Source organism: Ceratotherium simum, chromosome 39, assembly GCF_057802395.1.
Source record: "Ceratotherium simum simum isolate JZ-2026a chromosome 39, ASM5780239v1, whole genome shotgun sequence".
NCBI classification, from domain to species: domain Eukaryota; kingdom Metazoa; phylum Chordata; class Mammalia; order Perissodactyla; family Rhinocerotidae; genus Ceratotherium; species Ceratotherium simum.
The window spans coordinates 6,351,679-6,368,176 of record NC_141938.1 but is presented as its reverse complement, the minus strand read 5'-3'; the positions used below and the strand labels follow the sequence as shown (position 1 = coordinate 6,368,176).

At 52.0% G+C, this 16,498-nt stretch overlaps 1 protein-coding gene across 3 annotated transcripts in view; it reads right to left on the bottom strand.

Moving 5' to 3' along the window:
• The window catches only part of DNMT1 (DNA methyltransferase 1), a 41,051-nt gene that overhangs the window by 5,515 nt on the left and 19,038 nt on the right, over positions 1–16,498 (bottom strand). For all 3 annotated transcript variants that reach the window (XM_004442617.3, XM_087425484.1, XM_087425485.1), the window contains 20 exons: positions 15,298–15,332; positions 14,675–14,720; positions 14,500–14,580; positions 14,316–14,425; positions 11,481–11,599; positions 11,091–11,183; positions 10,483–10,634; positions 10,130–10,317; positions 9,843–10,026; positions 8,502–8,599; positions 8,144–8,291; positions 6,961–7,076; positions 6,555–6,759; positions 6,344–6,477; positions 4,854–5,027; positions 3,048–3,269; positions 2,215–2,407; positions 948–1,032; positions 647–775; positions 227–509 (listed from right to left, as the gene is read on the bottom strand). In XM_004442617.3, coding sequence (XP_004442674.3) covers positions 227–509; positions 647–775; positions 948–1,032; positions 2,215–2,407; positions 3,048–3,269; positions 4,854–5,027; positions 6,344–6,477; positions 6,555–6,759; positions 6,961–7,076; positions 8,144–8,291; positions 8,502–8,599; positions 9,843–10,026; positions 10,130–10,317; positions 10,483–10,634; positions 11,091–11,183; positions 11,481–11,599; positions 14,316–14,425; positions 14,500–14,580; positions 14,675–14,720; positions 15,298–15,332 — 2,795 coding nt within the window. The remainder of the gene's footprint in view (positions 1–226; positions 510–646; positions 776–947; positions 1,033–2,214; positions 2,408–3,047; positions 3,270–4,853; positions 5,028–6,343; positions 6,478–6,554; positions 6,760–6,960; positions 7,077–8,143; positions 8,292–8,501; positions 8,600–9,842; positions 10,027–10,129; positions 10,318–10,482; positions 10,635–11,090; positions 11,184–11,480; positions 11,600–14,315; positions 14,426–14,499; positions 14,581–14,674; positions 14,721–15,297; positions 15,333–16,498) is intronic.

Genomic DNA, 16,498 nt, shown 5'->3' with positions numbered 1-16,498 from the left:
CACGACGTTGGCTGTGGAAGCTGCACCTCCCAGCTCTCAGTCTCCCCCCCGGCGAGCCGGGCACTTCCTGTAGGCAGAGGCCCTCATCCGGCCTGGGCACACAGACCTCAGCAGTGGGGCAGCTAGGCAGTGGCGGCTCGCCCCAGCACATCTGGCGTCGCAGCCCTGGGCCGGCTGTCCCGTCATCCAGGGCCGCACTGAACAGAGGGGCTTCCATTCCGTTTACCTGAGGAAGGAGACCACCAGGGAGTTCTTGAACTTGGAGTAGGTACGAGAGTTGAAGCGGTTCATACCGCTGAAGCCCTGGCAGGGCGGCCCGCCACACAGCATCTCCACGTCTCCCTTCTGGGGCAGCTTCTGGCCACGCGAGTTGGTCACCTCCCCGGCCATGACGAGCTTCAGCAGGACGTTGCAGTCCTCCGTGAACACCGTGGACCCGGGGTTGTTCAGCCGGAACGCCTGGGCCGCTGGGTCCCACATCTCAATGGCCCACAGGGTTTCGGAGATGCCTGGGAACACAAGGACAAAGACGTGTTCAAAGTCCCTTGAGCGAGACTCGAGTCAGAACTGTGACGACAGAGGGCTTCCGGGCAGAACCACCCTGTCCAGTTTTCCTAGTCGTGCAGAGAAACCTCCCAGCGCTTACCTGCTTGATGGAACCCTTCCGACAGCCCCCCGCAGCCGGAAAACACGTCCAGGGTCCGCAGTTTAGGCAGTTTTATTTCCACCTCTGCTTCGCTTGGCTCACAGGCTTGAGACTTCGCCTTGCCTTTCCCTGGAGGAGACAGGCCGCAAGTGAACTCAAATCAGAGTCCTAACCTGCTCTCCTCAAACACGTTATTGATTCAAAGGCGGCCTCGTTTTGAGTTCAGAGCAGAGAGCCCGTGTTCTTTTACACAAAGCGATTCACAACAGGCCTTGGGAGACCCCTAGGGAAGTCTGCGTACCTTTTCCCTTCCCTTTTCCTTTATTCCCAGGGCTCCGGGCGTGGTTGGGAGGGTCTTCAAAGCTCTTGGTCTTGGCATTATAGGCCTAGAAGGAAAGAACCACAAGAGTCTGGCGGAGAAACGCACTGGTCCCCTAATGAAGAGGAGTTAGGAAGTTATTCTGATAAAGAGCCACTTTTTTTTTTTTTTTTAAAGATTTTATTTATTCAGTTTTTCCCCCCAAAGCCCCAGTAGATAGTTGTATGTCATAGGTTCACATCCTTCTAGTTGCTGTACGTGGGACTAGGCCTCATGTTGGACGGAGAAGTGGTGCCTCGGGGCGCGCCCAGGATCCGAACCCGGGCCGCCAGCATCAGAGCGCGCGCACTTAACCGCTAAGCCACGGAGCCGGCCCAAGAGCCACTTAATGTCTCGCTGAATACTGCCCTCAGCAATTAGCCACCAGTAAGAGTACTTTGATTTCATTACACTGAAAATGAAAAAGTTCTATTAATACAAATACTTCATGTGGCCAACACTGAAATTCCTGCTATTATAAGAGCTTGGCCTACTCATTCTAAAAATAGGCAAAAGTGTTACAGCAGGGACTATGGTCTGATGAGGCCTTCCACACTGGAGCCTGAGGAAACACAGGCCATGTAGCATTTTAAGATGATGTAACACAGAAAGTGAAGAAGGGGGACCAGCCCCGTGGCGTAGTGGTTCAGTGCGCACGCTCCGCTGCTGGTGGCCCGGGTTTGGATCCTGGGCACGCACCGATGCACTGCTTGTCAGGCCATGCTGTGGCGGTGTCCCACATAAAAGTAGAGGAAGATGGGCACGGATGTTAGCCCAGGGCCAGTCTTCCTCAGTAAAAAGAGGAGGATTGGCATGGATGTTAGCTCAGGGCTGATCTTCCTCACACACACACACAAAAAGGCCATGCTCAGACACTGTAAGTGATGAGCTTAATCAGACTCCTGGACCCTCTCTCAGCCAGCTGCCTAGTTGTGTGGCCGTGGATGCAGACGCTTGGCTGAAGGGAGAGGGGCACCTTTCTCTAACTCACACTAAGGCACTGGTCAGGCTAGCAGAGGCCACCCGAGTGTCTTCAAATAAATTTTAGTTGCATTAGGACATTCACAGGTTACATTTTCTACTGCACTTTAAAAGCTGAAAGTGTCCCAGAACACCTTAAACGTCACAGATTTGTACTCCGGACACCACTTTCTAGGGGGCTGCAGGTTTGACCCGAGTGAGTCCCTCTCTCCAGTCAGCGCAGGCCCACCTCGAGGAAGTAGAAGCGGTCCGGGCCGCCGGCGGAGAAGTCCTGGAGGCCCCCGGGCAGGTCCTCCCCGTACTCCACGGTGCAGCGGCCCTGCACGGCCTTGAAGTCCACCACGGCCTCCTCGTCGCTCCAGTAAAGCAGGTTGATGTCGGCGTGGTAGCTGGCCGGGGTGGACTTGTGCGTGTTCTCCGGCCTGTGAGCGGAAGTCTTTAAGAATTCTCCCTTGCCGTGAGCTGACAATGAATTCAGCGGCACCACGTTCCCAGGGGTGCTCAGAGAATCACTGGGTAAGGACCACGGCCCCCGAGTCAAGTCGCTTGATCACCATTCCCCTTAGCCGACACTAAACGCTACAAACCGAGTGGGATTCTTTGCAACAAACTCAGTGAACGGTTTGCTTGCTCTTTGTGCCCCCGACTAGAGCCCAGGAAGACGGCCCTGTGTCAGCAACAGCGGCTGCCGGCCTCCCGTCCAGAAGCAGCCGGGCGGGCCCGGGAAGCACGGGACAGAGAGGGCACAGGGGACGGGGGCCCGAGGTTCTCTAGGGGCCTCAGGCAGAGCCCAGACGTTCCCCCCTGCCTTCGTCACATCTTGGACTTCCGCTTGAGGATTTCTTTCAGAGAGAAAACTCTGCAGCTTTAAAGTAAAGGCCTAAAAGTAAGGCCACAAAATAAAATTATAGTCGTTGCCAGCATCCATCAGATAACCAGGAACACCTGGAAAGACAGCCACCTCTACCTCTTAAAACACCTGCGCTGTGTTACAACCCCGTTCCAGGCAGAGCCTTCTAGAAGAGTCCGCCGCCTCCCGGAAGAGCAGAGGCCCTCACTGACCTGTAGAACTTGTTGAGTTTGATCTTGATGTCTGTCTCGTTGGGCCTGCCGTTGCTCTTCTTGATGCAGAAGATCTCTTTGATGCGGCCAATTCGGTAGGGCTCAGGGGCATCCAGGTTGCTGCCCTTGATGTAATCGGAGTATTTCCGGTAGTGTTCCGGATACAGATCTTCATCCACGGGCTCCTTCCGGGGGCGTTTCACAGGACTGGAGAGCTTGATGCTGCAGAGAGGCACGCGTTCCGCATAACTGAACAGTAAACCTTAAAAGGAAGTTAGTTCAGCACGACTGGCTACGAACGATAACCATTGAAATTCAAACACCTTATAAACTATTGCAGCTAAGCGCCCCTAGAAAAGAGGGAGAGACAGATTAAATCCCATCCATAGCTGAGAACGAGCATTCTCTGTCTGCGCACCGCTGGCTAGGGTAGTTGCTAATGCTGTTCTGTTCCAATATCCCAGCTCCCCGCTCCCGGCTGCATGGCAGGACCACACTTCTTGGCACACGACTTGTTCCGCTCACTGAGTGTGAGCAGAAGTGACCCACAAGCACTCCTGGGCGGGAGCATTTAGCCGCCAGGAGGGCCTCCAGTGTGCCTGCCCTTGGCTCAGGCTGGCAACTTCTGAGAAGGTGGCGGCTCTGTCAGCCCAGGTCCCTGAGTGACGCAACAGGCCAAGTTCCCTGCAGAACCATGATGGACACAGCGCAGGCAAGAAGGAAACGTCGGCAGTTTTGGGGTTGTTACCACGTTATAACCTATGCTCTCCTGACAAGGCGCCGACTAGAGGCGATGCTGCAGAAGCAGGGGGAGACTCGAGGTCTGGGCAAGCCGAATTTGGCCCGACCACTTTGGTAAAGCTGGTCATCGGATCTGCCTGCCAAGACCGAGGGCTGCATCCTTTGAAGACTGCCCTTCAGGAAGGCAGCTGCCGTGTTCCCCCCCGGGCCCCCTGACAGGTGCCTCTGAACATCTGTGCTGACGCTTCCACTGTGCCAGGAGCAGCCGGGACAGAGCACCGCACGGTGTCCTCCCCTTCCATGCCAAGGACGACAGGTGCTGGGGGGGCCACGTGCACTGACTGGGCGAGGCTGGAAGGACCCCTGCCCTCCGTGTTTCATAATTCACAGTAACTGAACTGAGGTGGGGACTGGGTTCCAACCGGGACTCTAGGAAAATGGAATTGCGAGTCGGGAAATCGAGAAGTTTGGAAAATGTTGGTTGTAATTCTAACCACGCGCTAGTTCTTAGAACGAATAAAGAATGGATCAAGAGTGGAAAATATCTGTGGCTTTGCTTTTTCCCTGAAGAGCCTCAAGCCTCTGATATGCAAAGAAGTCACTTGATACTTGCTGGTAAATGGGAATTGCAATTCACATTCCTTCAGTCTTTACTCTAAGCCAGACACTGTGTTAAGCACTTTTAACTCACTTAATCCTTAGCACCTGGCAGGCAAGATACTCCTCTCCCCATCTGACAGACGGGAACTGAGAGGAAGTGCTCTCTGCCCTGAAGCCACACGGCTAGGCGGGGGCCCATCACTGACCCTGCCACTCTCTCATAACCAGCAGGGTCTCCTTGTCTAACTTCCTTCACAGAAGGCACGTGAAGCTTTCCTTTACAGCTTCTTTGTGCAACCGAATCACCTTCACTCTACACTGGACGGCTGGATGTTGCCTGATCACAGACACTATGTGACAGCTCAGGCAGCAGCTGGAACCGGGGGTGCAGGTGGGGGATGTCACAAAGCCGACCCTGTCCTGGCCCAGCGCTCACGGGCCTGACCTGGCAGAGGGGACACTCACTTGAACGTGAAGGCCTCAGGGAGGAGGTACACACCGTCGCCCACTCGATACTGGACGCCGTCCTTGGTGGCCGAGCTGTAGAGGACGCGGCCGTCCAGGTCCTCGAGTTGGTCCATGACCCTGGGGATTTCCTTTTGCCTCATTTCAGCCAGACGGGCACAGCTGGCGCAGAACCTGAAGGCGTGAAGGACAGAAACAAAAGCCTCAGGCGGCTGGTAGAGACCGCGGCAGAAACCGCTGGCTTAATCCAGAGACTGGTGACCAAGAGAAAATACGTGCAGACGTGGGAAGAAACTGGCCGTCCTGTACGTCATGTTCACACTCTGAGAACACTGATTTGGTACCAAAGCCCAGAGACGACACACACCACAGGAAAATGATAAGCCAATCCCATTTGAGTATTTGATATAAAAACCCTAAGACATTAACCAATCATCTAGAATATGGTTAAGGATACACCACAAGCAAGAATGCAGAGAGTGGTTTAGTCAAGAACTCAAAATTGAAGAGGAGGCTCATATCATTAACTCGATAAAGGCTGAAAAGGTATTTGGTAAAATTCAACACTATTCCTGCTTAAGCCTTTCTAAAAGAAAGTTGGAGACTGCCTTAAACATGGAGATCAAGTCAAAAGCCAGCACCAGCCTGATCGGAGAAACACAGGAGCATCTACGTGAGCCCTCCCAGCCTCCGCCCCATCAGCCTTACACTGTCAGCGTTTTTACGCTCTGGAGGCACCAGCGCTACTTTAGTCAGGACAAAGGAGGTACTGAGGTTAGAAAGGAAGGCACAGGGGCCGGCCTGGTGGCATAGTAGTTAAGTTTGTGTGCTCCGCTTTGGTGGTCTGGGGTTCACAAGTTCAGATCCCAGGCGAGGACCTACACACCACTTATCAAGCCATGCTGTGGCGGCGTCCCATATAAAGTAGAGGAAGATGGGCACGGATGTTAGCCCAGGCCCAATCTTCCTCAGCAAAGAGAAGGATTGGCAACGGACGTTAGCTCAGGCCTAACTGTCCTCACAAAAAAAAAAAAAAGAAAAAAAAAAGAACGGAAGGCATGGGGTGCTAAGCATTAGAAAAAAAAGAGCAGGCCTCCCTAAAGGTAGTCACCCACCAGAAAATCAAATGGAACAAAAGATCTCACTTATGAGAGAAAATACCTAAGAAACGAAACACTCACCAAGATCTGTGGGACAAACACTAAGGAACACGCAAAAAGGCTTAAGAGAGAAAGACACAGCCTGCTCGTGGACATGAGAGCTTCTCATAAAGGTACCTCCCGCCCAGGCTGTCCACTCACTCACAGCAACTACAACAAAGCCAGGTGGGTATCTGCTTATCGAGGAAAACCACCAGAGGTTGTGGGGGAACAAACCCAACAGATGGGAGCACGTGACGAGCTCAAGCGAGTCACGTAAGTGTGGCGTCCTCGAGCACCTCAGACGGGCCCCGAGGAGGGAACAACACGGAGCCCCATCCCGGCACTCACTTATACTTGTTGTCCTCCGTGGGCTGAGTTTTTGGAGGGGACTCAAATCTCGCGTAGTCTTGATCGTACCACAGCTGGTAGAAGTAGGTCTTCCCGTCATCCTCTGCCAGCAGGGCCTCGGGATCCATGCCTCCCTTTGGGGACAAGGATGCTGTGTCAGCCATGACCCCAGGCAGTGAGGGAGGGACACCCGAGGGCGCCGGGCACTCACCTCCAAGGCCCAGTTCTCCGACGGGCCTTTATAGACGACCTGCACTTTGCTGTGAATGTACGAGAGCTGCATGTCCTCACACTCATCGACCAGGAACAGCTCCAGGGGGTCCGACGTGGCCCCGAGGACCGTGTCTGTGCCAGCGCAGAACCAGTGGGCGTGGAACATCTGCCCGTTGCTGCTGTCCTCCCACAAGGCCGTGACCCTGGCGTCGGAAGAGGCGGCACATGCAAGTTGCTAACCTGACTGGCAGACCTGGTCCAAGTCTACTTAGGGAAACTTGCATTTTTTTTTTTGGTTTTAGTCTAGGGCAAGGAGCTGCTGGTGCTCTTCTTACAAAATAGGCATCTCCTACTTGTTCAAGAGAAAGTGTGTGCTGAAGTCAAGCAAAGGGAAGGATACAAACCTGGCTAAGTACAGTGGTTTTGAAGAATCATCTGGAATAACAGAGACACAGTCCCCCACTTCCAGGGTTTCCGAGTCGATGCATACCTTCTTGTAGTAACTCTTCTTCCCATCAGTCTGAAAACAAGAGAGCTTAATTTCAGGCAAGGGTGGGTGTGAAGGTCCGTGCTAGGCTTGACCCACGTGTTCCTATTACTTGATTTAAAAGCATAACTCATAATGATTTTCTAAGAAGTCACAAGCTCTACCAGCCTGGCTACTACAGAGAACACCTGCCTCCCTTGGCTGGAAGCCTGCAGCAGAGGGCACTCACGCCCCTCTATCATCAGCTCTGCCCTTCCGTGTCAGCAGCAAATTGGACTCCAGCATTCGATTTGAACAGCACCCGTCCTAACTCCTCACTGTGGTCCTAAGGAACATCCTACCCCCGACTCCCCCATCAACCTCATAGGCCTCCTTCCTTTTCTCCCACCAGGAAAGGTGGCTCCCACCTCAGGGCCTCTGCCCTAATTCTTCCCCAGATCTTCACGCGGCCAGCTCTTCTCAGAGGTCGCCTCCTCGGGGAAGCCTCCGGGGGCCCAGACCCCTTCCAGCCCCCCACCTGCCTGACAGTATGCGTCTGTCCTCCTGCTCTGGAGATTAGTGCCGCCGGGCAGGGGCTTAGCCACGTCCGGGCTTACAGTAGCACCAGGCAGGGGGAGGCCCCAAGCTTGGTGAATGAACCCACTATATCTACGGCTCATGGACATGAAGGACACAATGCTGAGAGGACATTCCCTCTCCAGCTCTGGTCAAGGAGCCGAGCCTTAGACGGGCAGATGACCGCGGAACCGCTGGGAGGCAACCTGTTAGTGTCCCGAGAACACCCACTCCCAGGCCAGAGGGGCCGTGACGGCTCGCTTCACAACACGCTTCCAAGGTGAACGAGCCTGACACCCCTAGAACTGTGCCAAATACCCATTTTGCGATGCTAGGGAAACCAAGTCCTTGGGCACACAAGCCAAAATGCGTTTCTGGTGCCTGGCCACAGGCCTCGGCCTCTCAGCCAGCCCTGCTCCTCACAGGCAAAGGAGCAGATTCCAGGCTCAGGCTGCTTAAGAAAGGGCCTGGCGGCGAGACATCAGGAGACAACATGCTTCTCAGAGGGCGGCACTAAGACGACCAAGAGCTGGCCCCACGATTACCTTGACGGCGTCTCCAACCCACGTGATCCGATTCTTGTTCTGTTTCTTTTTCTTCCCCTGGTGCATTTTTTTGGGTGACGGCATCTCTGGGATATTGTCATCCACTTCTTCATCGTCATCCGCCTCCTTCATGGCCATATTGGGACACCTAGAAAGTCACTTGTTATAAGCGAGGCCCCTTTTACAAGTAAATCCAAACGGGGGCTGCTTTAGTTAGGTGTGAGGAACAGGCCTGGTGACAATGCCCGACAGAGGAACTCTCCTGCCCCGCACATGTCAACCCCGCCGTCCCACACGAAGCCCGTGTGCCATCAGCTGGCATCCTCCTCTGCCACGAGGACAAGCCAGCCAAACCTACCTCCTCTCTTGGCAAGCCTGTTTGCTCCGTCCGCTCCCACCAAATTTAACCATATCCTTACAGGCTTTACACTTCCCACACTCAGGCTGTTGACAAACCTAAAAAATATTTTTTAAAAAAGTGAATCCAACAGCCATTAGTGACAGTTGGTAACTAGTTTCTTGGTGAATTAAAATTTTCAAAAATTGTACATTTAGCCTCATTAGAAATATGGGAAATGAGAATAGGAACAGGATATCACTCATATCCTCCAGAGTGGCCAAGGTTAAGAAGCTGACATGTGGTGCTGGGACAGCTGTGGGGAATGGAGAACACACACTGCTCAAAGGATAAGCTGGCATCGCCACTTTGGAGAGCAGTGTTCTAGAGCAAAGTTACGTCTATAACCCATACCCCAGCAATTCTACTTCTAAGTAGAGACAGTCCCAAGAAGCCTCGTTCAAAGATGCTGCCACGTGATTTATGACAGAAAACTGCCCGTCATCGAGGGTAAGTTGGGATATTCATATGACATAGGACTATGGAACAGTCAAAGTGAGTTAACTAGACCTGCCTGGATCAATGCCTAACACAGCTGCAGAAGATACCAGTTATGTATATATTTTTAAAAAATTAAAAAGGCTTGGGTACACATGTGCTAGATGAAAACAAGTAAAGTAAAACCAACACAAAGGTGACAACACGTGAATTCTTGCTCAGGCTGCCACTGAAGACAAAAGGAGAAAGTGAAGCCCAAGGACTGTGAACACGGGGCGGCTCTGAAGGCAGCTGTGATTCTGCATTCAAGTTTTCATCCAAAATAAGCCAATGGATACCAAAATGCAGCTGATCTCTGGGTCACAGATTGGCGGGATTAATCCCTCCAGAGTGAGGCAAATATATATAAAAGATTCACAGCAAGAAAGGTCTGTTAAGGCCTCAAATCCAAGTTGGACAAAGTCCCCGCTTTGCCGGGAAAGTGACACCATGAGACAAGGCAGGCTCCTGGCAGGATGCCCCGTCCGAGGGGGAAGCAGCGCCTCTGTGGGGCAGTCGCTCCCTCTGCCCTCACATGGGGCCTTGAGACACAGTGAGACGCAGGCAGAGCCAACACCACCCAGGAGGCCAGGCTCCTTAGTTAGTGACAATGGCATTCACAGCAAAGCGCCCGAGCACACCTCTTTCGACAGCTGTCCTATCAATCTGTTTGTCCCGTGAGGCACGCAGTTCCCCCAACATCACTAACTCTTTCTCCCAGCTTCCAACTTAGGCGTCACATCTGAGCAGTGCGAGTCTCAAGTCAGAAGGAGAAAGAAGCGGGGTCCTCAGATCACATGGGGAGCCCAGCCCAGGGGAGGTTACCTCGCAGACACCGCAGCGCCGGCGTTTGAAGGCGTTCTCTTTGTCTTCTCTGTCGTCCTTCTCGATTTGCTCTGCGAAGAAAGTGTCGAAGATCTGGTAGACCAGCTTGGTAGTGGTGGCTTTGGTGGGGCCTTTGTCCTTCTCCTTGGCAGAATGCCTAATGGTCTGCCGCCTTTCGGCTCGCCTGGGAGAGAAGTTTCCGTGGTGTTAGCGGGCTGGGGAAGACGGCACAGGACACCGCCTTCTCTGGTCTCGGGTCTTCCGTTTTATTCCCACTGTGGCCTTACCTTTTGCCCAGGGTGACCCCAGCCAACTTGATGAGGTCTCTCATGCAGGGGGTCAGGAAGATGGGCTGCTCGTCACTGTCCCCAGCCTCATCATAACTCTCCACTTGTTCTACCACAAACTGGGCGTGTCGAAGGAGAGAATCCTCTGTGAAGCGGTTCAGGTTGAGCACAGAAGGAGGAACAGTGGTCTTGAAGAAAAGAAAAACATCAGAAGTTTCTCTTAGGCTGAAACAAAACTGTTCTAATCAAACTAAAGAACGGTTTCTGCTGATTCTAGACATGAGTTTTCTAGCAACATCTATGTTGCATGTAAGTAGGTGAACCCCAGATTACAAAGACACTAAATCTCTCACCTCAATCTTATTGATCAAGTCTTCATAGGTTGAGTCAGGGTTTTTCTGCAGGAACTCGACTACGATTTTACTTATGTAGATCTTCTCCTGCATCACGCTGAACATCGGGGCGTACTCGGGGTTGGGATCCATTAGGATGTATTCAGCAAATGCTGCAGTGAACAGAAGACGTTTTAAAAAGCAGTTTGAACCTGATGGCAGCTACAGTGGCCAAAGGGAAGCTTACAGAACAGTCTAGAAGTCATCCTATACCCAAAAAGATGCAAAGTACAGTCAGAGTTAGCTCATTCAGAAGTGGCCTGAGCCAGCTGGAGAACAGAGACCAGCCAAGTGGCTTTCATTTAGCTCGTCTCTGGTTTCTGGAATTCGGTCTGGGTTTAAGCTGCAAGAATATGACCCGCTCATATACCTGGAGGGTCAGTTCCAGGGCTGGTTGTAACTAACACAAGAGGCCACCCCAGTCGAACCCAACAGGGTTCCCACACGGTCATGTGGCATTCACGTGAGCCTGCTTGACTTCCCACCAGAGCCCAACCAGGCCCCAGGGTAGACAGGAGCAAAGGCCCCGTTCAGATCCCAGAACAGTCCACAGCTGGCCCCATACTTACAGGTGCTGAAGCCAATGAGAGCCTTTTCACCTCCATCAAAGCCAGTGATCCACCATTCGTTTATGGGGCCTAGATCTTTGCCGTTAACACCCCCTAAGAGAAGGAAAAGAAACAGTATCCTGAAAGGAAACGGACTAAGAGCTAGGACTCACATCAAAACCCCAGGAGGGCCAAGTGGCGCTTCGAGTGCCAACGGGACCTGACATTTCTCATCAGCTGAGCCGGCAGTCCTCAGCGCCACCACAGTGAGTATGCATACAGCTGTTCACAGCAGACTCTCAAGCCCTAACTTTAAGAGGCAGTAATTCCAGCTGAATATTCCTTTGTAGGTGAGTTTTGTTTTGTCTTTAAAATATGTGTCCCAAACATAACCTGGAAAGTTCCACTTACCTTCAAGAGACGGGTCATCATCATATATTGGTTTTGCTGAACCAGAAAAGAAGAGTTCCACGTTCTTCTCGATGAGGCCAGTGTCGATGGGGCACAGGTGACCACGTTTACAGTACACACTAGACAGGCAACAGGCGACAGAGAGTGTGAAGATCGAAGCACAGAGTGAAGCCCAGACACAAGGTGATGGGACTATGCAACACCTAGACTCAGCTATCTGTCTGGCTGCCAGAACGCTAGATCAGTACAGTACAGCCTTCTCGCATCCAAGGGGTTTCTACCCGATTCTCCCACCTGTGCACCAGGAGTGTGAGTGTCTGCAGAGCCAGAAGATCAGTGAGACCCACAGGGGGACGATGGGAACTCTCACAAGGGAGCAGCTGGCTGCATGCTCCTCTGACATGTTGCTATTGGAGCAACACTGGCGTCTCACACACATTCTACTCATGGAATTGTGCACCCATCACGTCTATCTAGCTCCAAAATGTTTTTATTGCCCCAAATAAGACTTCATATCCATTAAGCAGTCCCTCCCTATTCCCTCCCGACCCTGGCAACCGCCAATCTGCTGTTTTTATGGATTTACCTCTTCACAATGGTTATATATGGTTAGTTTTATGTTACGTGAGTTTCACCTCAGTAAAGCAATTAAATAAAATGAAGCATATTATAACAGCATAAGAAGCGAGGTACATCAGGGACATGGGAAGGAGGGATTCTGCCTCCCTGTGGGGGTTAAATGTCAAGTCTAAGGGCATCTGTGATCTCAGAGACACTCTGACATTCCGGAGGATATTTTTCATTTAGTAGGATGTCAAACTTAAGAAAACATGAATCAGGGGTTCTGCTTACAGACCTGCTCATGCTGGCCTCAGGGATCACCCTTTCATACCAGAGGTGCCATGCCATCCCTCAGAGTCCCCAAACGGGCCACAAGGGATCTCTCCTGAGAGCACCCCCACCACACTCCCACAGCCTAGGCCCTTGGAACCAAAAATCCTCATCTTAGAATCTGACAAATTTTTTTTTTTGCTGAGAAAGATTTGCCCTGAGCTAACCTCTGCCAATCTTCCTCTATTCTGCATGTGAGCCACCGCCACAGCACGGCCGCCAGTGAGTGGTGTAGGTCTGCGCCCGGGATCCAAACCCAGGTTGCTGAAGCAGAGTGTGCCAAACATAACCTCTAGGCCGTGGGGCAGCCAAAGATAAAATTCTTTAAACGTGAAAATGTGACTACCTTGAGTTGAGCTCCCCTACTATGTGCCAGGCATGGTAGACAGACATGGGTCACAGCCCTGCCCTCAGGACTTGAAGTCAAGTATGAAAGTTGGACACATATCAGGAGAGGGCAGGATATGCAGAAGAGGAGGATCCCGTGCGCAGCCCAACAGGCTGCCTGTGGGCTCTCTCAGTAGAGGTGACACCAGGGAGAAGTTCTAAGTCCCAGGCGGGCAGGCAGGCAGGCAGGTTCACAGGATGGACTTGTTTCCACCTGCCACTTCCAGCCCAAGTAACACAGGTAAACAGTCCCTAAAAAACCAATGGCCTGATGCTAAAAGGCACGTTATTCCTGGGAAAATGTCCTTACTGCCACCTTCCCACCCTACAGGAATGAGTCTACAGCAGACCCTGTTCTTCAGGAGGAAGCCAAGAGACCCCAAGCCCCACCATTCCTGACTACAGCAACCTGGCTCCCACGCATGGTTCTGTCCTGAGGACGCCACAGGGAGGCAGGAGCGCGTGACCGTCAGCTATGTCAACACGGCACGTTTCACTCATGCCATCAGGCAGAGGTTTGGGCTGGCATCCCAGTATGCATCAGGATCCTGACTGTAGAGAGTGGGAGACGCCTCCAACCCCTAACCACAGGGAGTGCGGAGAACGGTGAAGAAACATGCTGGGGTCTCCTCTCAGGGCATGAGCCCCCAACTTGCTGCCCAGAAGTGATTCCACCTGAGGCAATGCACCCGCCCACCATTCTCAGTGAGAGGGAGAACATGTGCCAGGCCTGAAAGGAGAGAGAAACAGTGAAGTCCCTGAGACAAGCACAGCTCCAGTGAGAGGAGCAGAACTGAAGGAGGTGCTGATGAGCGTGAGGAGTCTGCTCACTCAACAGCTCGGCTCAGCTTTGCCAAAGCTCCAGTCCAGACCCCATGGCCCTTCACTCAGAGAAGGCTCCGAAGTCATTGCCACGGCCTGCAAAGCCCTGCAGGATCTAGCCCCCCACCCGCGGACCCTCCTCCCTGTCTACAGCCCCTACACTCGCCCCCTGCTCCCTCTGCCCCAGCCACACCAGCCTCATCGCCTGGTCTTCCACAACCAGCACACACCCTCCTCTGAGCCTCTGTACTTGCTGTTCCCTCTACCTGGAATGTCTTTCCCTAGCTACCCCCTCGGCTTGTTCTCTTACACCACCGAGGTCTGTGCTCAAGTCACTTTCCCTCCGCTCTAAACACACCTTCTTTCTCCCACCCACTCTCTCTGCTCACCGTGCTCTTTTACATTTGTCAAGGTTGTTCCTCCCTGATCGGCATAACTTTTTTCTGCTTCCAAGAAAGCGGGGACCTGAGGTGCTAGGGCAGTATCCAGCACGCCACTGGCCCTTATATGAATGAGTGACCTTCAGGATGTGTACTGACTGATGAGTTAACATGTCTAGTTTTAACAATAAAAACAACACTATATTTCCACCGGCTTTGTGGCTTTTATCCATGGAGTGTTAGCAGCTTAAGAAGTGTTCCAGGACAGGAGCTAAAGATCTTCACTAGGACGTTAAGAACGGAGGCGGCGTCAGGGAAGTGCCCCGCTGCAATAAGGCAGAAGCGTAGTAGTTACCTGAAGCACGTCAGCTTGTGCTGGGGGAGAGCCTCGTAACTCTCAAAGCCAGACTCGTTGGCATCGAAGATGGACAGCCTCTCATTCGTCAACAGCTGTATCTCATCCACCTGAGAGACAGTTGGCCATTAGGCAGAGGCACACAAGAGAGGACACAGAAGGCTGAGAAGAGAGCGGAACTTACCGCGTCAGGGGGATGCTGCTCGTATTTCAGCTCTGCGTCATCCAGGTACTGGCCGCACTGAACGCACCTCGGAGGATGGATCTGTGGGGCATGAACACACGGGCGCTCAGAGAGCCGGCTCCCCGCAATCCCATTAGTGCTGCACCACCGGTTTTATCCCCAGATATACATTTACCTTGGAGGACACTACTGTTTTGGTTCGAGCCATTTTTTTCTCAGTTCTGGGAACAAAGCACAAGATTTTTTAAATCATTTCAGAACATACCAGAATCTGCCATCAGTTATACCTAATCTACCTGACACAGGTGAGCACCAGCTGTTGTGTAAGGGGCAAGGTCTAGGTCATGACTATCTCTTTGCCGCATGGAGGGGACCTGCCTCTTGTGGCAGGATTAGGGCGTCTTGGTCCTGTGCTCAGACCCAATCAGATTCAAAGCTAAGGCTGCTCTGGCAATTCACTGAAAACCCCTTTTCCTTTCTAGAACAATCATTTTTTTTTTTTTTTTGGTGAGTAAGATCAGCCCTGAGCTAAGATCTGATGCCAATCCTCCTCTTTTTTGCTGAGGAAGATTGGCCCTGGGCTAACATCCATGTCCATCTTCTCTACTTTATATGGGATGCCACCACAGCAGGGCTTGCCAAGCGGTGCATCGGTGCGCGCCTGGGATCCAAATCTGCGAACCCCGGGCAGCCGCAGCAGAGCGTGCGCACTTAACCACGGCACCACCAGGCCGGCCCCTAGAACAATCATTTTAATATCATGATCTACTTTGCATAAAGACAAAAATAGGTTCTTACGGTTCTTTGGATGTAGTTTTGCGTCTCTTCTCCTCCTAAATGTAGAAAACAAAAGAGGAGTGAAGGGTAAAAAAGCATCCTACATCTGGATAATGCTGTAGAGTTACAAATTTTATATACGTGGTTTTCACAAAACCTAGTCAGAGGCGGAGGGGGAAGCAACCAAAGGACCAGTGAAATCCAAGCCATTGCTAGTGTCCAAAGTCTTATAATCAAAATTCTTATAACCAAAGACTTCCTTAAAAGACTCATGAGAGACCAATTTTTTTTTTTGGTGGGCAAGATTGTCTCTGAGCTAACATCTGTTGCCAATCCTCCTCTTTTTGCCTGAGGAAGATTGTCTCTGGGCTAACATTTGTGCCAATCCTCCTCTATTTTGTATGTGGGATGCCACCACAGTGTGGCTTGATGAGCGGTGCGTAGGTCCGCGCCCGGGATCTGAACCCGCGAACCCTGGGCTGCCAAAGTGGAGCGTGCAAACTTAACCACTACACCCCCGGGCTGGCCCCGAGAGACCAATTTTTTAAAAAACCCTTAGCTTTCCTGTACAAGTGGCACCTCAAAGTAAGTAAAAAACTGATGAGGGGTGCTATGGACTGAACTGTGTCCCCCCCAGTGCATATGCTGAAGCTCTATAAAATAATCCTGAGTATGCCTGTATTTGGAAATGAGGCTTTGAAGGAGATGATTCAAGTTAAATGAGGTCATACGGGTGGTGCCCTAATCTGAGAGGACTGGTGTCCTTATAAAAAGAGGAAGAGACACCAGGTCTCACTCTCTCTCCCTCTGTGCCCACACAGGGAGAGGCCACATGAGGACACAGCACGAACACAGCACAGGACACTTCCTGGCAGCCTTCGGCAAGTCAGGAAGAGAGCTTCACCAGAAACTAACCCTGCTGGCACTTCCATCTTGGACTTCCAGTCTCTGAAAGTGTGAAAAAAATAAGTGTCTGTTGTTTAAACCACCCAGACTGTGGTCGATTGTTATGGCAGCCCGAGCAGACTAATGAGGGGACACATTTCTAGATTTCGAGTGAAGGAAGAAATGAAGGGCTATTATCACTCTGCAACTCCTAGTGAAATAATGGATTTAAGCAATGACTGTTATAAAAACCTGAGGGGAACAGCTGAGGGGGACTTTATAATGGATGGATCAGGCAGACAGTGCCTGAGCCCAGGGATCAATCTTAACACCATAA